Below are 23,080 nucleotides of genomic sequence, written 5' to 3'. Positions count from 1 at the left end.
AAGACCCTCTAAAAAAAAGCTCAGTGCATTCATTCAAGTCCTTGACCAACTTGCAATTACTTTTAGAGCTCTGTATTTTCCTTTGATCATTAGCATTCACAAAACTTAGCTTTTTATTTTTTAGGTAAGTAACCAAAAATCTTCAGCTGGATTTCTGCGCTCATTTTTCAATCAATTACACTTGCTGCTCAAGAAATATGCAAAAACAACAAACACAAAGTATGCCCACACACACAGAGGACCACCATTTCTAGCAAGTACAAGCTACCAAGAGCTGACTAAAAAAGATTCATTTTCTTCAAATTCAGCATTGTTTTTATACCATCTTCAGTGCAGCAAACACAGTGCAAAGACCCAGTAGCAATCGCAATGACTTTCTTTCCTTGCAGTCCCTGCACTTGTCGTGGTCTTCTCACGTGGTCATCAGATCCATGGCCTAATCGATGATAATCTCCTTTGCCCCTGAAAGAAAAGGTACAACATTTCAAAACTGGTCTTACTCCTGGAAGAATGAAGGGATAGTGTGTGATATTTCACCTGTAGGTGTAGTAACAAACAATCCAATAACCAAAAATACTTGATATTTAGTAGAAATAGTAAGGCCCTGCCCACAAATACTCAACGTTAATCATCCCTAGCTTATATAACAGGGGTGTGACACCCCATGTACTGACACCATGTACTTCTAGTTGTACAGGTGAAATGGATGTAACACGTATATAACCAAGTAATACAACGCACTCTTCATGCAGCTCCATCTCCAGTACATTGTTTGTAACGACTCAGTGTACGAATCACCTTGGCAAGCTGTTTCTGTTTCTCTTAAAAGGATCAAGGATCAGGGGCGTTCAACTGCAAAATGAGTGACCTCAAGAAACTGGAACTTAAAACCTTAGACAGTTTAGAGACGTCTCTAATGCTACAGGCAACAAGCTGGAGAGGGATGTTGGGGACGTTTTTTGTTTTCTTTTGTGTTTTAAACACTCAAGATTGATACTTCATTATTTGAATCTTTCTATGCAGTTCTAATTTTTGTAGTTTAAACTAAAATCAACAGCCTAGGACTACTGCCATCACAATCTAGACAGAATTTTTATAATATATGAGAATGTTATTTATGCTCTTTTCTTCCACACCACGTGACGCTTCAGGCTTACATTTTTACTGATCTACTTGGAACTTTTGCATCTTGCAGTGGTCAAGGCCTGGAATGACCACTCTGTGCTCAGCTCTCTAAGACAAAATGCTTGGTCTTTTCACTCAAATAGCAATAGAAAAGAACTCCTCAAAACAGGAAATTTTATTATTAATCAAGACAGAGGAACTTTTAAAAAGCTTTTGACATGGGGGGAGATTGAAACAGTGAAGACAGTATAACACTAGTATCTGTCATAGACCAAATTACACCTAATATTGTAAACACGATTAACACAAAATACTTACCAGGTATATACTGCTCCAGATTTTGTAAGAGCCACAGAAAATTGTGATCCACATTCTACTTTAACCACTCCAAGGCCTGTGAGAGAATCAATCTAGGAAAATAATACAGAAAGAATTCAAAATTAAGCTGGCTCAAGGCTCACAGACTGCACTGTCTTAGGTATGGCAGATCATTTAGCAGAATTTCACTCCATTCCTCTTTCTATCATTTACTTGTTAAATGTTAAAAAGGAGCTCAGATTCAGAAAACTGTTGAAGATCTTCTCTAGTATGTTTTCCGTTTTAGTTACTCTGCAATTGCCCCTTCTTTCCTTATCCTTTATGGGATTAATGAGGCTTAAAATATAAGTCAGCTATTTTCATACTGAGTCACATCATGCAATAAAAAACTATTATGTGAGATAGGCTGGTGGACTATGACCTTTAGGAAAGAGAATGGGGGACACCTGTGTCCAGGTAATAAGGTTTCATTCTGGACTAAGAATCCAGGATCCACTGATCACAGGTATATACAGTGAGACCCCCTAAACGTTTTTCAAACAAACAACATTAACCATTGTTAACAAGCGTTGCTATTCATATCAGATGGCTGCACAGATTTTGTTGTTAATACATGGAGAAATTCCAAGTTAACCAAGCAATCATGTGAAAAAGTTTAGTATAAAGCAATATTGGTGCCCCTTTCTGGAATTAGTTTACGACTTCAGCAGTATGCAAATTTATTTATACATTTTATTACATAAGTATGAAAGCTGTTGGGAGAAAGATATTGTTTTAAAAAGAGAAATATTATCGAAGCCAGCAATATTATCCAAAGTAAAAAACCTGCAAGTGCAACTTGCAGTCAGCAAAAAAAATTCAAGACCAGTCATTTTATCCCACAAAGCTCTTTCTTAATAACAATCAGGAGACTCTTCATATCACAAGATGGGGGGAAGTTTGCACAGACTGACAAATATCACTCTTCAGAATTCTCCGCTAAACTCACAGAAGAAAAAAAAAAAAAAATTAGGTCTAAATACCTTCATCGGTACTTTACAGCCATCACTGCCTCCTCTTCCAAGTTTTCCATAATCTCCATCACCCCAGGACCACACTGTATCATCATCAGTCAGGCACAATGTTTGTGCATCTCCACTGCCACAGGCTATATCAATCACGCGATAGCCCTGGAGAGCTTCCACCTGAAAGGCAATCACCATTTTTTGTTCACAGTAAGGGACTTGGTCATTTAGTTTCACAAAACAAGACAACCCAATTCGAAGAAGTTCTTCATGAAAAGTACAGGTCTGACACACCTCAGGATCAAGCAAAGATGCAAGACAAAGGGCCTCATGCTTCTCAGGCCAACAAAATGAAAATTCACTATATATTTTAAGATGAATTAGTCTTTAATTGGAAAACAACTTTTCAAATGCTGCCATCTAGTGATGAGGTATGGAATTTGGATTCATGAGGTAAAAGAATGACCGCCACAAACTGCATCCTCCTCATCCTATTTAAAATGAAGTACTAGAGGTAGTCCAATTCATCAAGATCAGCATGGAACTTCATATAATTCAACTCATCTAGAGCTTAGCTATTTTCATACAAACTAAGAGCATGACAGAAAAAAACCGATGAGTAGGGCAGGCTGGTAGATTTTGGGCTTTCGGGTAGAAGGAACAAGAGCATCTGGACACAGGTGATAAAGTTCCAAAGTGGACTAAGAATCTCTCATATCTCATCCCGTAAAACCAAGCACTGAAAGAAGTTAATACTTGCACGACTGCATACAAACACACACACAGAGCTATGAATAAAAGCTACACACTAACACTCAGATCAACTAATGTAATATTATCCTTTTGCTGTATTTCCAACAACAGAACATAGGGAGTAAAATGAACTGTCAGTTCAAAGGCAGGGCAGCTTTGTTTAACAATTTAAAACTATCACAGCCTCGTCAGCAGAAGTATTACCAAGTCTGAATTATAACAACTCAACAGCTAAATCAGTATAACCCATTATTTTAACATTCAGTACTGTCCTTCACAAGTTTTCAAATTTACCACTTAGGAAGAATCACATGGAAGCAGCTATAATCATCTATAATTGCTTAACTCACATTTGTTTAGCAAATAGCAATTAAATACTTAGTATTAGGATAATGCTTTTATTAACACTTCAGTATTCAATCATGAGAATTAAGAGTATTACTACTATATCAGGAAAAAAGTACTTTGCAAGTGACTTTAATTACCTATCACTGTAATCACGGGTGTATTTGTTTCTGGAAGTAAACAAAGGAGAACTAGCAGACAAGGAGCTCACTCTTTACTGTCAAAGGAAAACAATCCTGGGAAGGGGTGGATGGAATTCACTTACTGAGGAAAGGGTTACTTTATTTTGGAGGATCAGAAGTAGGTGGTCAGGGTGCATTTGAGACCCCAGCACCACCACCACCACCACCACCAAGGAAGGGAACCGGGCGTTACAGTGGCACGTAACTGACTTAACATTGCCATGTTATGTCATTACAGGGTCCAGGTGCCACTTCAGCTTTTTATTTGACTGTTGCCTTCCGTGTTGTTTTTTTAAATCCTTCTCCCACAGTATAAATTCCTTATAAGCTGTTTAGCGATCTCTAGCAAAGTTTGCAGCTGCACTTTCACTTCATTCCTTTAACTCATTCCTGTTTTCTAAAACAACCAATTACTGTTGATTTCCTACAAATACATACACCACCATTTCTTCCTTTTATTCTTTATATGCAGGAATACAAAAAGTTACTAATCAAGAGTTAAGAACTGGCACTAAGATTGTACAGAATGCCAATACAGATTTCTTACCAGCTTAGGTTTTAGCTGGTCCTCGCTATCTCCATGCCCAAGACGTCCGTATCTTCCCTTTCCCCAGGTATAAAGGTCCCCTGCAGCAGTAATACAGGCGCTGTGCGCTCCTCCAGCAGCGATATCAACCACTTCTATACCTCTCAGAGATTCAATTACACGAGGACGATCACAAGGGCTGAAATAGAAATATTTGTCTAAACAGAACTTTTAGAATAGAGCATTCATTTTCAGCAATGTATGGAGAGAACACTTTAAAAGGAGCATGAGGATACCCAAAATAACCGAGTACTTATTTTTGCTCCAGTTTAAGATCTTAAAGTTTAGGTTTAAACAGTCATACAGAAATATTTTTAGAGGCCTACAAAACCTACAAGCATTTACCATACCTTACACGACAGCCTTACAGGTAAACTGAAACTACATAAAAAAAAAAAAATTTCCCTTAAAATTAAGTCAGAGCTAAACATTTATCGTTGAAAATCAGTCCAATTTAACATACTTTATTGAAATTTCTAGTATAAAAAGTACTGTTATCCCCCATGAACTTCAGCATTCCTCTTTCTTTTTGCATCAGAACATTGCTGCCTCTAACAACCAACAGAGCTTCTCTTTTAACTTAGGTAACAGCAGATATGGACATCAGGAGCAGAATGGCAGTTTTGCTCCCAAAAGTGCTTTGAAGTTCTGATTATCTACAAGATGGATCTCAAATGAAAACCACCGGACCTTAGCATATACAGACGTGTGAGAACACAATATCTGATAACAGAAATCAGTGACTGTTTACCTGAAAAATATTTTGTATTTCTCTACTTTAAAAACGTACATCTCCATGTCACTACGCAATGCTGGCTTGTACATACAGGCAGTACTTATATGAGGCTTCAAATATGTAGCAACTATAATAAATGCCTACTAATAGTTTTTTTTAAATAGTATTTCAAAGTGTTACCTTCTGTTTCCATGACCAAGTTTACCATCTTCTGCCTCGCCCCAAGAATAAACCTCTCCCTCAGAGGACAATGCCAGACAGTGCTTTCCTCCTGAGTTCACTGCAACTTTCTTTATAAACACATGTTGAATGGATTCCAGTAAAGTTGGAGTAGAAACTGACTCTGTTCCTCCAATTCCAAGCCTACCACCTGCTCCATATCCAGTGGCATACAGCTTTAAGACAAAGAATAAAACTGAATGTCATTTGCCTCTTGAATAAGAACATTCATCGTAGCTGTACAGAAGAATTCTTAACGTATACTAGAATATAACTAAAGGAAAGTCCCAAGAGAGTTTCTTACATGCCTCTGTATTTCTTGAGAATTCAGGAACCTGTGTATTAATAGCAAGAGTTTACCTCTTTCCAATTAAAGGTAGCTTTGTTTTAGGATTTAATATAAGCTAGCAATGTCAATGCACATTCTATATGGAAGTTCCTAAGCATACAGAAAGGAGAAGAGGGAGCTGTGTTTTCATTTTGGTGTTCAGAGTGCTCTAGAAGATACGACGGTCTAAGAACAAAGACAAAACAAGTTTAATTAGCAGTAATGTTCTTTTTCTTATCAGACCAACTGACATGGATGGGAAAATTACGCAGGCTTTGGGCAACGTAAATTCTTCAAATCTGAATCAGAAGAAGTAGACTGTAAATTTAAATACACACTGATCATAACTGCTCAAGTATGCTTCCCTCTTTTCCCTTTAGAGGCAACCACATCATCATCTAAGGCCCCTTCCCTACTTACATGTTCTTTACTGCACAGGCACCAACTTTCTTTTCTTCCAGGGACGGCCTGATATATATCTAATTAAATTCTATACAACCACTCCCAATCTAGTATTTAGCTTTGAAGCCTGCTGCTTGTCAGACTTGAAGAAGGTCTTGTGTCTCTACAAACTGTCAGCTTTTCCAACTCTAAAAGCTGATCTAGGAAGAGAACAGTTCTACCTACAAATGCAATTGTGACTTAATTCTGCTCAACGGTTTTTCTACATTCACAGGAGCTGTTTCCCACGGCAATCTAGATGTTTTTTTCTAGCCCAAACAGGGAAAAGTCAGCAGCTGTAGCATGTAGCCATTCAGCTTCACAAGAAGGCTTTACTCTGGTATGCTCAAACATACTATTTCAGGCACATGTACACACATTCTGGAAAACAATTTTCCATACTACTTTTAAATCAACACAAGCTAACCTTAATTAAGAAAAAAAATAAAGGATACATTTCTTGTCATCAAGTTTCTATCTGACTATACTGTCAAAATCTGATTACTCTTACAAGAAAAATAATTCTGTAATTATACAAAGAAAATTCTAATCTTAGGCTTTTAAACTTTACCAAAAATATAGGTTTCATTTTAAAAGACAGATTATTCACATATATTTTCTTTAAAAATAGAACATTACCTATGTTTGAAAGCAAAACACACAAATTTTAGTACCTCACATGACAGGAGTAAAAATAAGGCTACATTCAAGTCACTATGAGCTATCACTGACTTAATGGATTTTATTTTAAAAATTAAGTATCAAGACACCATAGCTTTGTATGGTGACTTTGTAAAATTATCTATCATCTGTAGGTCTCTTTCACACATTACTATTCTAGGCTTCTTTCTGTGGAATACATGTAGACACAGTTGCTTCTTCCCCTTCCATTCCATAAATATAGTTAACCCCCTTTTTGTCTATCCTAAAACAATCTCTCTCAACACAGTAACGCTGAGCAATGCCATTAAACTCTCCATCCTTTTCTGAAACACTAACAAGGATGATACTGACTGCTGAGGACACAATCATTATAGTAACTCACTAGATTAATGTACCTGTTTCGATAGCTCTAGCTTAAATTGTTGATCACATCCTTAACACAAAACTGTCATCCACATCGAAAGACTTTGTGAAATGTGTCAATATTTTCCCCCTCCGTTCTTTATACTAAGCCTCCTCATGTTACTCTGTGTCACTGAAGATTTAAGTATCTATGAATTAGATCCTGCAATTTCTAACTTACAGATATTTAGCCAACCTAGGACCATCTGAGACTCCAATTACAGCTCTCTCGTATAGAAGTGACAGAACCATCTTCACCTTTTCCTCTCTCTCTTGTTTTACGAGATACTATGAATATGTATGACTTGCATTCTGCTCTCTTTTTGAAAGTTTGATCACCATTTTGGACTGACAACTAAAATACGCATGTCTTATTTCATGCACTTATTAATGCTTTAGTACATGAGATTCCTACGTTGCGCTGGCAGAGCTGGTATCCTTTTTGTTTCTACATGTTATGCACATTACTATTGATTCAGCCAAACCCATTCTGACTGAGTGGATGAAATTTGCCAGGGGAGTCTAACAAAAAAATCATTTATCATATCCTTACTTTCCCATCGGCGGTCACTGCAAACAAAGTCTGTTCACCACCAATTAACTGCACTGGTCTAAGGGTAGCAAGAGCTTCGCATGGAGTTGGAACTTTGACTTTTGCCCCTTCGATCCCTCCAAGCTGTCCTCTGTGATTATGACCCCAGCCATAAATAGTTCCACTGCCTCCAGCTGAAAGAGTCCAATCATCTGGTCGCCTGCAGAAAATTCAAAACAGAGGAAAAAAAAATGGTAAGAGAGCTTTTAGAAACAGAAAGTTGAAAAAAAGGTCAGTATATCACTGTACAACAATGAAGTGTCACAAGACCAAACCAATGACAACTGGAAGAAATAACCTATTCATCCACTGGACAAGCTGTTCATCCTGTTCTCTCTTAAAGACATCATGGCTCTCATGAAGAACATCCATGTTTTCATTATCGGCCATTAACTCTCGAATTTTCTTTGCTACCTGTAAAATATTTTTGATTAAACAACATTATTCAAACTACCAGTTATTCCTACCACAGCTGGCATAAAATACTTTAAAAGTCAGCAGAGGTGTTTTTTTTTTTTTTTTTTTTTTTAATAAATGGAACACTTTCATGTGCTCCATGAATCATTTAAAATATTTCTGCAATACCTCATCAAGAAAAAGGCGAGGTAATGGTGTCCTTTTATCTAGAGCCACAGCAACCCTGGATGCCATGCAGTATCTTCTGAACCAGGCCCACTTGTGCGTCTCTGCACAGCAAGGGAGGGTGTCCAATTCTAGATCACAAGCAAGAGCCACAAGCACCTGCAAACAAACAAAAAACATTTTAGAGAACACAGTTTCAAATAAATGTAGAGTGTAAGGGGCATTAAGAGCCATCTGCTTTTACCCTCACTAATGAGGCAGCGTCAAGTGCACCCAGGCAATCTTTACGCACCTAATTTCTGCCAGTCCTGCAATTTTCACAATCCCTCTGTGAAAAATTCTCCTAGAATAAATTATCATTTTTAATTACCTTTTCTATACCAAATACCACACGCTGAACGTTTTAATCTCCTACTTCTAACCTAAGTTTCTTTCCTCCAATTAAATCAATTTATTTACTGTCCTACTAGTGCATATGGTGAACAATGGATCCCTTCTTCCCTGTAAATTGTTAAAATATGTTAAAGGTTTTATTTTCTTTAAACTAGATAAATCCAGTTCCTTGAACTTTTTACCATAGGGCAAGCTTTTTTAGACTTTTATTCTTGTTGCTCTCCTCTAGACTTTCTCAAAGAACGTATAAACAAGCTGAAGTAGAGGCTACAAAACTGAACAGCCTTCCATTTGAGACATTCCCATTTGTTCCAACTAGAGGTAAACAAAACCCCTACAGTATTTAAATAATCAAACCAAAAAAACTCCACACAGTATTCCTATTAGGACAACTCAAAAATCAATTGTCAAAAAAGTAACTTAAACTGTTCCCTACCATACTTCCCACATATTTTTCTGAAGAACCTACTTCCACCTAGCTAGCTACTCCTCATCCTGTATTTGTACATTTGATTCTCCTCCTTTTAAAAGTAGTATTCTGATTTTGTCTTTATTCAATTTAGTCTTACTGATTTCAGACCATTTCTTCTATTAATTCAAAATTCATCAACGCACACTTTACAAGAAGATTCTGATACAGGACTAGATAAGCATAACAGCTCTTGGGTGAAAAAATCCAGAAGAACTGCACTAATGAATTATTTACTGTTTGTATCCCATTACCTTAAAGAAAGGGCTGTGAAGCAATTGTTTGCCACCTCTCACAATGGGATCTTCATAGTCAAACTGTCGCTGCAAAGCTTCCGGAAGACCTTTGACCAAAGCTGCTAAAGCGCTGCCTGTGAAACTCTAGAGAAACCACAGAACAAGAAAGTTAGTGAATACGTTTAATATACGTGTTAGGAAATGTAAGCTATTTAGATGATCGTGACAAAATATTAAAAACTAACTGCCGTTTGGGAAGTTACGTGAAGCATCGTTTCCATCCTGTTCCTAACAGAACATTTTTTATTGCTTTTTGGCAATTCCAGAAACAAGCAATTGCATGGGCACAGAATCTGAATTCGCTTTCTTTTTAAACAAAGTTTCTTTACAGACTGGAAGACTTATGGAGGAAGGCTGGCCATTTGCACATTTCCTATTTCATGTCTAACAGCGAAAGCCTTGTACATCAAGGTGAGCATTTTTAATGCTTCATGTTAAGTCTGACTGTGAAAAATGTTAGCAAAAAGCATCACTCGCTTCTTACCAAAGTTCGTGTTTCTCCATCATTATCCCCCAGAATCCGGTTGATGTTAATAGATTGGCCAAACTCTGTTGTGAGCAGCTTCCGTAGTCTTTGCAAGGCCCACATCCTATGGCCAGCAGCTAAGAAAACATAAGCACACAAAAAATGCAGGTGCTTTCAACAACCATTTTAAAATTAAGTCTATTTGTTTGAAGTTAAGACTGCACCTACCTAAGGCACTCAGTTGAGCACATGCTGCAAGAGAAGCTGCCAAGCGAGGAACTATACTCCTGTTGGAAGCTAAATTTAAGCGAAAATCCAACAAACACGTAACCAAATCCATTGAGGGACATGAAAGAATACAACGATCTGAGAGAAGGTCTTTAGGGCCTGCAAGAAACAAAAAGCAAGAACAACAAACAAAAAAAAAAGAGAGAAAAAGAGAGAGAGAGAAAAAGGTGAGGAAGATTTGTCCTTGGATTGAAATCAGAATCGAATAAGGGCAGGATTTATCTCAGCAAGTACAAGAATATAGAGTGCCAATCTGTATCTGAGTTAGTCCAGCTCCCTTCAAAGGGATGTGAAGAAAGAGGCACCTTCATAACACAATTCAACTTATTCTAAAGCAGATGCTAATCAAAACATTAAAATAAACAAAAAAACACAGCTGAATTGTGCCTCAGAAGTATCCTTTTCATTGACAGAGAGACAGATTAGGGTGACTACACTGGATAAGCTGCACGAAATTAAACAAAACGAATCTCACAAAATCCCCACAAAACTAATACTTTCAATGAAAAACTGCTTTCAATGCCTATACAACAAAACATTATCTCCTTCCTATGTGCAAGTGCACCTTTCAGGACTTTTTTTGGAAAATGCTTACTAAATATGAATGAAAATGTTTTCTATGTATGAACGTGAGTAATTCAACTTTGGTATGTAAATCTAAATCACGCAATAAATGTAACCGTAAAATAGAGTAGTAAATCTACTATCTCCTCCCTCTATAAAAATGAGATATGGTGCCTTACCTGCAGCTGGCATGATAGGGTAAACAGTGAATCGCCATCCCCATCCATTCACAGAGCCATCACTGATGAACTTCCACTTTAATTCATCCCCTGGAATTCGCAACTCACTAGACCAATCTGACCACTCACGACCTGTTACAGCAGGTAATAGGAATATATTCATCTATACTGACTGAGGTTTATTGAAGCCACTCACAGATAGCAACTCCCTTTTATTTATGGCTACATATTATAAACATCACATAATTGCATTCAAGAAAAAGTTTTACAAAGCACAGGAACACAACTATCAAGCGTCTCTAATCCAAGAGAAATAATGATATCTTGATATGTTAAGCAAACTTAAAATAGGTCTATTAGCATTGCTAACAGATGTCCTCAGTAGTTTTAATACTACAAACAGACGCTTAAGAGAGCTAACTAAAATCCACTGTCCTGTTTTCAAATCATCTTTTCATATTACAAAACTTGTAACAATATATAGATGAATTGAACCTCTAAGGCTTTTTCCAACCAAGAATCTGATCAGAAATAGCTCAGTAATGAAACACATCAATATGTTCATCCAAAACAGCTTGGGGAGAAAGGGATGAACAGTAAAAGCCCATGACATGACTGTTATTTGACAGAAGAAAAGTCAGCGCAGGCAGTAACCACCGCAACCCTTGCGCACAATGTAATGTACGGGGCAGGTTCCGCATGAAATTAGATGAGATGATAAATATTCACCTATAATCTACTGCAAATTAACAATGCTTAAAAATGAAATCACAGATAATAGGATAAAGGATGTAAAGACTCCATATAGTGTCAGGTACTGAGGCCAGAGCAGAAAAGAGAAAGAGAGAGTCACAGAGTCTAGATTTTATTTGGGGCATTCAAAAACAAAACAAAAAGATTGTCTTGACTGTACGAAATCGTGTACTTCCCTAATTAAGGGCTTGAAAAAGAAAAAAGCTACCAAAAGAAGTATCTTTTCCCAGTTGTTTCAATTGTTAATAAATACTTTGATTATACAGAAATTCACACGTGGTGGTTCGGGTGCTAGACATTTACATTTGCACTCTAACTGCTTTCAGGAAGAGCGTACAAACAAACATTTCTGAGAGACTCTACTGTAGTCACAGACTTCAAGATTATTCTTGCATGTCTGTATATAGACCGTACATATTTGTAGTTTAAAATGGAACATCAATTTACATAGCTTTTCCTCTTTTTTTTTTTTTTTTTTTTTTTGCATATGCCTCATAATAAGTCAATATATAGCAAGTGCACTTCGTTCAGCATTTAACAGTAAGTCCCACTTTTGAAAAACACTAATTCTCATAACCTGATCGGACTGAAACAATTCTGTTGACACCATCCATTACGGTGAGTGGGTCATGACGCCGCTCCGTAGAACACTGGCGATCAAACTCTACCCTCAGGCCCTCAGCACCTAAACAGCAATACAGAATTTACACGCTTCTAAAGAGCGACCAATACCAAGAACAAATGCAGCATTTTAGAAACCCACATGAAATTAAACATAATTATTTGGAAGCCATATTGCTCATTAAGCTAAAGTATGTTCATGTTCTTATTTTTATTAATTATATTATTTGTCTGTAACTTTTTCTGCTCAAAAGGCTTATATCACAGAAAGTATATGGGAGTTGGAGCTCATATACACAAGACTATACTGAGAACACGCCAAACTGAAATTGCAATAGAAAAAACGTCTACTTCCAGTTAAGGCTAATATCAAAAGTTACAGGCAACAGAGTTAAGTATTAAATAACATATTGAGGAAAGCATTAAATGAAATTACAGCATAGAAGAAAAAAAAAAAAAAGCTATTTCCTTAGGCTCAAGACTGGGAGACAGGTAGACAATTACAGGTTCTGAAAGTGATCATTTAGGTCGTTCTCAGCTTTGCAACTGAACAGAAAACATCAGTGATATATAGCTGTAGAGAAACAGCACATGCAGAACTTGAACTCAGGAAAACATGTCATTTTATAGGAGCAGGATGCAGTATACAAATGTTTTAAGAAAAAATTCACTATAGCGTTAGAATACGTAGTACGGCTTTGAAAGTTCAATACACGTTTTTGGAAGCTGAGGAAAGATTTCATGCTTGCAGGCCTGCAAGTAACTGAATTTTAGTAATGCAACTTTAAGAACTCTATACCTGGTATTTTAACTGTGCCACTAGTAGATGTATCATCAGTATATGGATGGCTGCTTTCTACCACAACTGGTTGTGAAGAAAGGCGACCACTTTGTGAATCAGTTGCCACATCTTCTAGTTCAGTAACACACAGCTCCAGTAGCATGTCAGCAACCTAATAAAAGGAAAATATACACAAATCTAAAATCAAAATTATTTTAGTCCCAGAAACCTAGGCCAAATATTGTTCATCCTGAATTAAAAAAAAAAAAGAAAAAAGTCATTTTCTGCATTTGTAAACAGTCTTATTCCTTCAAAATCAATGTTTTTAGGGGTGCTAAAGCTTGACAAACTTCTAAAAATAAGAGTCAAACAACATATAGGGAAGTAAACAAGAAGCAAATGCAAAACAAAACAAAACTCTAAATAATTGTTTTCCCTTCCATGACTGAATTCTATAGCATAGGCAAAGAGATTAGTGAAAGATGTAATAAATATAATATAATAAGTATATAAGAAAAAAAACACACTGTTTAGAGCAAAAAAATTCCATGGTACTCTTTTTTTTAAAACTGTTTAAAAACCGTTTTAAGCACAAATGCTGACTCAGGGAAAAATCAAATAAAGCTGCACAGCTACTCTCCATCAATGATAGGAGCAAAAAAACAGTACTGATGCAGAAGCATATGTATCGCGTTCATCTAGTGGGGGGGTGGGAGAGAACAACTACATCTCAACCCAGAATACAGGAATACAAAGCTGATCATTATAAAGAATCTGAACATGTGAAAACCGTAACAGTTCCAGAAATACCACTGAATCATCCCTAAACTAACAGCATCAGTTAGGCTCTCTCACAATCCTACTTTACCAGGAGAGAGACACTCTAGTGAGATTTCATGTTTTAACATTGCGTTTCTTGCCATTTTTTAAAAATCTCAATTCAATTCACACCTTTTAGCAAAGCCATCATTCATCTTTTCGCTTAGTGAAGCCAAGTTTAATAAAAGAATACAAAAAATAAAAGCTTTACATAATCATCTCTGATGTTTAAAAACAGTCTTTAAACAGTGCAAAGCCATAAAGGAACTACATTGTATGAGCATCTCAACAGAGATGCATTTTTACCCATTAGAAAAATACTTGAAGGACAAAAGTACAAGAAACACTAAACAACTTTGAGCTCATTACTGTAAGAAGACATTACATAAAATATTGATGATCTGTACCATTCTTTAGTACAGCTGCTGGTATCCAATACTATGGCATTTATTAATTCTGTTTGTCAATTTTCCCCCAAAATCCCACACCCATGGACATTTTGTAAAAAGTCACACCCATGGACATTTTGTAAAAAGTTAGAAGCTGTGATGCATCAAATTTAAGTCTTAAAAATTAATAACTAAATTGCTAGTGCTATATATTAACAACATTTTTAGCTAACAATAATTTTTAGATATAAAACAAACCCAACACGAAAGTTTGTAAACTAACGCTCCACAGATCCAGCCAATAGGGCTTGGATAATTCAACTTCATTCAGGTAACTATAACACTCGTCCAATACATAGAGTTCATTAAGCTTCTATTTTAATGTCTAATTGCAGCGTAACAAATTGAAGATCGATTATCACTGACATTTATAACAAACACCTGTATTCACGTAGTACACAAATCATTATGACCCACCTACATTTAAGTTCAGTTCTAACTTTCACGTTTAATAAGTTTTTAGATACGTCAAACTGCACTTCAAATACAAGAAAAACATTCCAGTAAGCTAAGAATGAAAAGGGCATAGTTAAAATGCAACATGAATAAAACCTGACCTGTGGGTAAGCAGTGCCCATACCAGACAGCACAGCTGAAAGAACATCTTTTCCCTTTTCACCTGCTCGGTTGGAGACAGCAAGCTTCAGCAGGTCAACCATGACTCGTGTGTCATCTGGTACTAAGAGACTAGTAAACTCATCCAAGTACTGAGGTTCTGGGCCAGATACTTTACTTTGGCTTTCTACATCCTACAAAAACAAAACACAGAAATATTTAGACAGTGAAGAAGAAAGAAACGTTTCACTGAGTCTGAACAAGTTAACTCGTCTAAAGAAGTTCAACAGATAGCTGAAAATGCAGTGTGTAAGTCTGAGACCATATGGCCCCAAAACTTACTGTTAAACCTGTTTCTTAAGTGAATAAAGCTTTCCTGAAACTAATCTCCTACAACTTTGAAAAAAAAGTCACTCTTAAAATACATTTTAAAAGCGGTCATTTGTACAATAACTTTTGAAGCACAAGAACAACATAACTGCTTGATAAAAACATAGTAAGAACTTTAGTTCTGAGAAAGGTATTAACAAAGTTACCTCTTTGGTTTTTGTCATGGTCTCCGCAATGATACTGGCAGCTCCTGGATCATCTGTGACTGGAATAAAAGGACGGGAAGAGGCAGCAGCAGCAGAGGGAGTTACAGCAGATGGTGTCACAGCATCTTCTGAAGAAACAACCTGGCCAAAACAAATAATAACTGACAAAAGCTGCAATAAGATACTGTAAAACATTTAAGAGTCTAATCACTTTATTTGAAGGGTTTATGTTCAAAGAAAGCAGTAATCTAAAAAGAGCAGTAAATTCATACACCAGGTTAACTCCCTGTACTTTTAGCTTCTATTCTATGGCCCAATCATGGCAAATCAGCCAGAAACCCCTACGCCAGCTGCTATAAAGACATACAATAAAAATGTCAGTGCCTGCAGAAAAGTCTACAATGCAAAAGACGAGACATAACAGTACATGCCGAATCCATGGATTGGGAAAAGAAAAGATCTCTTCAGGAGCAAGCCTAACTGCTAATAAATGTAGAAAAAATGGAAGAAATCAACAGAGCAGAATTCTGTTCAGGATCTCCTTTCTCCTCATCAGATGATACAATATAAATTTACAGTTATGTTTCATTAAATAATTGTTGAAGATTCTCTTAGTCTTGACTTTTTAAGACTATTCTTGTAACTATAATTTGATACTTGATCAAATGGTTAATATTTTCAAGTTAACCTTAAAATAGAAATTAGAAATCATAATTGTATTTAAATCACATACTAGATTCTCAAAGTTCTAATTTGATTTCAGAGTAACATTTTAGACTTTCCAAATCTGATACTGCAGACAAATTCTACATATCTAGAGTGCCAACTCCAGAAATTAGAGAATGAAAGGACGGTTTAATCTCTAGTATTATAAAAATAAATACAAGACTATTTTTCATCTTTATTGTTAAGTCATATTGGAAAAACTAATTGCACACTTTACCTCCCCTCTCCTGTCCTGCCACGGGTTTGGGCTGAGCCTCTCTTCTACATCAGCAGCAAGCATGCATTCATCTCCATTTGCAGGGCTTCCTGTAGAAGCAGCATCTGAAGGGGGGGCTGGTGATGAAGAGTGACATTCTACTGGCGCAATCATGCTTGCGGGCATCAATGCTCCAACAACTGCATCCCTGAAATCATTTAGGTCAGATTAACATAGGCACAATTATACTCCTTCATTAACTACAGAAAGTAATATTAACCTAGATTACTAAACTAAGCAAAGGTTTCCAAGCTCTAGATTTCACAAGGTAGTTTACCTCCATTCTTCTTTGAGTCAGATGCTGTCTTTTGAGTCAGATACTGTGATTGTAAGTCACTATTTTACATGAGTTCCTTTTCCTAAATTTTAGCACAAATACTCTTTGTTCTTTACCAAGAGAAAGGAGAGCACTGCAAAGTTTTTTCTTCTCTCCAACGAGTCGCCCACTGTGTCCTCCACATCATCTGTCATGACTTACATACTCTTTCACATGATTTACTTGAGCACTCCTAAATAAGCACTTCCTCGACCCGACCCCACCCCACCCCCAAATACCAGCAGCTTCTTATTCTAAAGAACAAACATAACAGCATAAAGCTAATATCAACATCAAAAGCTAATTTAAATGAAGCTACGGCCTACCTTGAGGAGCCGAAACTTGTAAAACCGTTATTACCTGACACAAGAGGCATTAAGAGATGGTAATTCATGTCATCTTTTGCTCTGTAAAACAAAAGAATGCATGCACGCCTACCTGGCGTACATGATTTGCAATGCCATCAGTATATGGGATAACGCCTGCTGTTTGGCAACATTCCCATCAAGTGATAACAGAATCTTAGCAAGTGAAGGGCGATTTGGCTTCGAACTGTTTCCGCCACTAATTTTGTTACTGGCAGCAGAAGAATCTGCATCTGAAGGAACACCTGGAGTGAGAAAAAAAAAAAAAAAGAGAAGGCAAGTTTTTTTTTTTTCCATAGGTATAATGAATAATTGGAATTAACTTACCTATTTTCTTGGTAAATCATGAAAGATGACTGTAAAGCTAGATCTAGAGGAGACTTCCAAACTGCAGTTCACAGAGTTACAATAGTAAAGCCAATATTGATGCTTTTCAAGAAGGATTTTCGTAATAAAGTGTCCTAACTTCCTACTCATGAAAATTAGGATAATTCAGATATAAATATTTTGGTGATCTACATCTAAAACAAGTTTTACTCAGATAGAAATTTTTGGATAGCAAGAATATTTACTCTTAAAAATACTAATCAAATAATTTTTTTAAAATATATTAAAAAAACACAAAAAAAACTTAATTAGCAAAATGCTTGGACATTTCCTATTTAACACAAAACACTGCTTTCTCATTTGCCTCACTAACTCCTCATCAGTTACCTTAGAAATAAAAGGTAACACTAACATCAAGAATTTTAGCAAGAGGTATAACATCTAAAAGAGACCAATATTATAGTAGCATCCATCTACCATTACCTCCATAAAGCCCTATCCCATATTAAAGGCAAAGACTTTCTGCCCTTTGATAGAGCTTATTGCATTTTAATTGCCTAAACAACAACAAAAGTTCAAACTAATATTTCAGCCCTTTACAGCTTCACTTTTCAGGCAAGTTTTCTTTAGATAGCTTTATTTTCTTCTCCTGTCATCAATCATACAACACACAACTAACTTTCCGGGGGCAGGGGGCAGCAGGGAGGAAAACAGGGGGAAAGAAGAGAGGCAATAAATACCAACCAAGATAAGAAGCGCCTAAAGGGTCCCTCGCTGTCTGGAAAAGTACGGGCTCATGAACAGATGGTGTAGCTACATCCACTGTTGTCCATGCTACGCTGTGGGAAGATCCACAAGCAACCCGGGTGATTTTCTGGCCTTCCAAGCCCTGTACAAGAGTGGGCTTTCTATTGACTGTAGTAGTTCCATTGCCTTGTTGCCCATGGTCGTTGTCACCCCAGGCGTAAACCTGCCAATAAACATTTCCACACATTACTTTTATTACTTTGCTTCACCGGTCGCACTATCTAATTGTTACCTTAAAAATTCCTATGGAGTAATCCAAGTGATTCGTATTATTCACCTACGATACTTTAAAACACCTATTTCCTTTTTCTTTTTTTTTTTTTTTTTTAAACGATGCAGTTGCCTTCACAGCTGCTAGCTGGTTCATAAATTATCATGTAATTCATAATGTTCACTGTGAACATTAAGTTAAAAGGATTAGTTGCACAGTAATTACATTGGAGATCTGAATTTACATTATGATCATTCTAATTCTGAATCACAGCTGAAAAACAGTCTGAATACTACAACTGCTTCTGCATTTTAGGAGTGAAAAGCAGGAAACTGATTATGTGACTAATGCATAAATTAGGAAAATATCACAGAAGCTAGTAAGACAAGAACATTTTAAGACCAATAATAATACACTGAGATCTTTTAAAGATCTTTTAAGATCTTTTAAATTATGATCATATTTATGCAGGGTTTTAAAAAGTAAGTTGATATAATTAGGAAATTTTGTTCCATTTAACATTTAATTAGTACTGATACTATTATATTTCTCTTCCTCAACAATTTAGTTTATCTCTCTATGGGATCAAGGAAAGAGGAAAAGGACGGTGATACACAACATACCTGTCCAGTGTCAGTAACTGCAAGACAATGGAGAGCACCTACAGCCACATGCACGATCTTTTTACCCCTCAGTCCTTCCACAACTTGTGGCTTTCGCACATGTACATCAGTGCCGTGGCCTAGCCTGAAGTAATCTCCCTTACCCCTACAACAGACATAAAAGTAAATGTAAAATTCAAGACTATACTGTGCTGCACATTCCTCTGTCAATACGGCTTCCTAAATCCAAATTCTTCATATATCACTGTCTGAATTAGACATAAACACCAGCCATTCAAGATCTGTGGCAAATTTTTCAAACCTGAATTACCAAGGCCCAAAAATGAGGATAACTGTGACTGTATGAACTCGTAACTTTTCACTTTAGTATAGCACAGGCAACATTTATGTCTATGTTTTCCGTGTAGTGCAATTGTGGCTGCACTGAAATTCCTCTGTTACAGATACACTGCAATTAGAAATACTTACAAAGTGATTTGTTTAGGCACACCTAAATGAGACTTAAACTACTGAGGATAAACCAAGTCTACTCATGCGAAAAAAAGAGGAGTACTACAATGTTTGCAGAACTGAGGTTTTTCACATTGTTGCAAGCCTCAATACAGGTTCTCAGGCCTCCATCACGCAGTCTTCTGAAATCGTTACGCAGAAGCAAACAAACTGTGCACTAAAAATACGTCACAGGTAAAACTAATGTAAACACCTTAAAACGTTTCTAACAATGTCAACAAAGAAGAAAAATACTGAGACTTCTTCCACCGTGTTTTTCAGGAACTGTTCTTCAGTTTGTCACTTCCATAGCTCACCAGCAGCAACACACATTTCTTAAGAAAGGTTGTGTTAGGCTGGAAATGAATGTGATATATGGTATTACAAATATCAGCTGCATGAAGATACAGCACAAAAATTACAGTTTTTCCCCTCAATCACTACAAATTCAAGACTATGAGAATAAAAGTTCAGAAGCAACTCAGCCAACCTAAAGTACCGAAATGCACAGCTGAGAGAGACAAAAATCTCCTTATAATCCAGTGATGTCCTGAAATAGCTACAGATTTTATGACTAAATGTAACAGTGTTAAGAAACTGGGGGAAGAAGGGAAAGAACAAGAATTTTGCACAGTGGTCTTAAAGACAGCCAAACTCCCCTAACTCTTACTCTGTTGCTACAAACAAGAATTAAAAATAAGGGAAAAAAAGAGAGAGAGAGAAGTAGACTTCCTATAGCCACTCTGAGAACCGACATCTCTGCTGAAAGATTTTCACCCTTCAAGAACTGAAGTAACTTATAAAAAGAGAAAATTTTTGGATTTCTCTAAATGCTATTCATCAATCGCTGAGAAACAATAAAACAAAAACGACAATTTTAAGCCTCCTCAGCTTTGATATACACCAAATGAGTCACAACCTTATTACACGAGGCTGGGGTAAAATCTTTAGAGCTCTGAACTTGATCTGCCATATAGCAAACTCATAAACTTTACAGAGAGGTTTTTAAAATGAAAAAGACAGGCTTGTGTTCTTAAAAAAAATAAAAAAAAAAATTCAAAAGAGAACTAAACAGACAAGATAGAAGAAAAATGAAAAGGTTTCTAAATAACTCTCCGTGACCATTTCACACAGGTTCTTGCTTCTAGGCACCATTACTGACAACTCGGTGGCTTTCTGAGCACCAATGAACCCTGCAGAGTCCTCTCCAAGGACTTCCTTTCCAAGGAAGTTCCTTCCATCACCTCTGAACACTAGCTGTCTGCACTCTGTTTTTACCTTAGTCTCTCAGTCTCTACTTCAGCTGTAGGCTACATGCTCCCTGATATCATTCTCTTTTTTCTGTCCCACTCCAAAGCCCCGAAACAACTTTCCTATGCATGCTCCATTGCTCCCAAAAGACAGAATAATCTTCCCTCTTCCTCCTTTAATTCAATTCGATCCAGGCATCCTAACAGAAAATAGCACAGAACAGGCCTGTGCTATAAGACACCGAGCATTACAGCAATTGAATGGATCACAGCTCATCTCAAAGAGCTTCCAATCTAAAAGACAAACTCAGCATGTACATAAGACACAGATGGAATCAAGACAATCAAACAGCAATAAATGCAAAAACATACACTTGGCAATTTCTTTGTTAATATCTTCTGGCAAATGTAACATACCATGTCCATACCACTCCGGATTTGGTCAGTGCCAAGGAGAACTGTGCACCACACTCAATCTGACAAACGCCTTGGCCATTTAGTCTTTCAATGTTCTGAGGAATGTTACATCCTTCACTTCCTCCTCGGCCCAGTTTTCCAAAATCGCCATCTCCCCAAGAAAACACCAAACCTAACAAAGATCAAACTGCAGATAAAGACAATGATCACAGTATTCCCATATACTAGAGAGCTTCTGAAACAAGATATTCCTACCTTCATCTGTCAAAGCAAGAGTCTGAGCATCTCTGCTTCCACAAGCAACCTGAATGACTCTATGGCCAAGGAGCACTTTAACCTACAAAAAAAAGTAAGGAAGACTTGCAGAAGGCAATTAATTTTAAAACTTTATAGTCATTTGCAAGCTCTTATGACTGATCTTGTTCTTTGTATGCAGCCTGAATACGCCACTTGATCAAGGGTTACCAAGCCTTGTTTGCTTAGAATCTGACAGCAGAAGCTTCCAGCTTTGTATCAAAGCAGATGAAGGAGACAGATGTTCAAAACAGCATGGTTCATCATTTCCCAAGAAAAAGGAAGAGTGGATTTTTGGCCCTTTCTGAAACAGCTTGCATGTTATTAGAGGTATGCCTACCACAGTCTAGTTTAGATGGTTACAAAATAATATCTTCATATCGCTTTCCCTTTTTTGGCTTTGCTTTAGCTTTATCTTACCATTTAAAAAAAAAAAAAAAAAAACAAACCACACACACACACACATTTCATCAAAGACAAGAAACATTTATTTTACCATCTTAGGCTTCAGCTGTGTAGTATTATCTCCATGTCCTAGCCTTCCATATTCTCCAAGACCCCATGTGTACAGTTCACCGCTAGAGGTAATGGCAGCACTGTGGGAACTGCCACAAGCAATATCACGGATACGTTTGGTTTTCAATGCTTCTATCAATCTGGGTTTATCACAGTTCCTAAAAAAAGGAAAGAAAGAATGCACTGCCTTCACTATGAAAGAGTTACACAACACCCTTCAAGCTCCAAAATTTGGTGTAAAATTAACAATTACTTGAAGATAAACCATGATGCAACACTTGCATACAATTCCAAGATATACCCTGACATACTTTAGAGTAAATCTCTTAAGGTTATATTATTTCTAGTGTACTTCGAAGTGCATTTTTAAATAAATATTTTCTGCTGTATACATTGCACAATCAAGATAGCACAAATCCAAAATACCAAGATGATGACTCAATTAAAAAGTGTGCAATACCAAGTGAAAATTAATAGCCTGTCATTGGTCAAAATTGAGTGATCTGTTAAAAGTAACTGTTTCTCCACCCTACAGACACAGGGCCGGACAGTGAAAAATTAAGAGGTGTCACTCCCATCCTAACTCTGCTCTTTATGAGAGAGGGAAATTAAAACTGGAATTTATTGTTAGGTTTCTACAAGAGTAATGGAAACATTTACTATTCACATCATTAAGAGTATTCGCTAAATTTACAGAGGAATTTCAACTAAAGGTTTTCCAATACTGAATGTGTATCCGAGCCGCTATTAATGTTTCATAAAAGTATGCACAACCTTTGGAAAATTTGTTCTTGTGAAATGCCTAAAGTAAGCTCCAAGTCTTCCTTTTAATAAGTTACAGAAAAATATGTGAGACAGTTGAGCAATAATATAACAATAATGCTCTAATTTGGACTTCCCTTCTCATAGATTTGATACATACTCCTATAACTTTTATCTGTTGCCAAGTATCAGCTATGTGAGTTGGATACTTTTCTACACATTCTGGGAAACTCTTAAGAACATATCAGAATGACAAACCGATTTCCCCATGGGCTA

General features: G+C 36.7%; 1 protein-coding gene across 1 annotated transcript in view; it reads right to left on the bottom strand.

The window, feature by feature from the left end:
• Positions 1 to 23,080, bottom strand: part of HERC2 (HECT and RLD domain containing E3 ubiquitin protein ligase 2) — a 119,738-nt gene that overhangs the window by 17,331 nt on the left and 79,327 nt on the right. Inside the window, exons 61-83 of the mRNA XM_068923146.1 lie at positions 22,023 to 22,200; positions 21,488 to 21,569; positions 21,233 to 21,404; positions 19,077 to 19,221; positions 18,180 to 18,405; positions 17,182 to 17,353; positions 16,389 to 16,575; positions 15,446 to 15,586; positions 14,912 to 15,103; positions 13,105 to 13,258; positions 12,262 to 12,369; positions 10,932 to 11,063; positions 10,129 to 10,287; positions 9,919 to 10,037; positions 9,393 to 9,518; positions 8,280 to 8,435; positions 7,993 to 8,108; positions 7,656 to 7,854; positions 5,230 to 5,444; positions 4,275 to 4,452; positions 2,466 to 2,627; positions 1,444 to 1,535; positions 323 to 462 (exon numbers count right to left, since the gene is read on the bottom strand). Coding sequence (XP_068779247.1) covers positions 323 to 462; positions 1,444 to 1,535; positions 2,466 to 2,627; positions 4,275 to 4,452; positions 5,230 to 5,444; positions 7,656 to 7,854; positions 7,993 to 8,108; positions 8,280 to 8,435; positions 9,393 to 9,518; positions 9,919 to 10,037; positions 10,129 to 10,287; positions 10,932 to 11,063; positions 12,262 to 12,369; positions 13,105 to 13,258; positions 14,912 to 15,103; positions 15,446 to 15,586; positions 16,389 to 16,575; positions 17,182 to 17,353; positions 18,180 to 18,405; positions 19,077 to 19,221; positions 21,233 to 21,404; positions 21,488 to 21,569; positions 22,023 to 22,200 — 3,551 coding nt within the window. The remainder of the gene's footprint in view (positions 1 to 322; positions 463 to 1,443; positions 1,536 to 2,465; positions 2,628 to 4,274; positions 4,453 to 5,229; positions 5,445 to 7,655; positions 7,855 to 7,992; positions 8,109 to 8,279; positions 8,436 to 9,392; positions 9,519 to 9,918; positions 10,038 to 10,128; positions 10,288 to 10,931; positions 11,064 to 12,261; positions 12,370 to 13,104; positions 13,259 to 14,911; positions 15,104 to 15,445; positions 15,587 to 16,388; positions 16,576 to 17,181; positions 17,354 to 18,179; positions 18,406 to 19,076; positions 19,222 to 21,232; positions 21,405 to 21,487; positions 21,570 to 22,022; positions 22,201 to 23,080) is intronic.

The sequence above is a fragment of the Struthio camelus genome, chromosome 1 (assembly GCF_040807025.1).
Source record: "Struthio camelus isolate bStrCam1 chromosome 1, bStrCam1.hap1, whole genome shotgun sequence".
Taxonomy (NCBI): domain Eukaryota; kingdom Metazoa; phylum Chordata; class Aves; order Struthioniformes; family Struthionidae; genus Struthio; species Struthio camelus.
The sequence above is the reverse complement of the archived record's forward strand: the minus strand, read 5'-3'. Positions and strand labels throughout refer to the sequence as shown.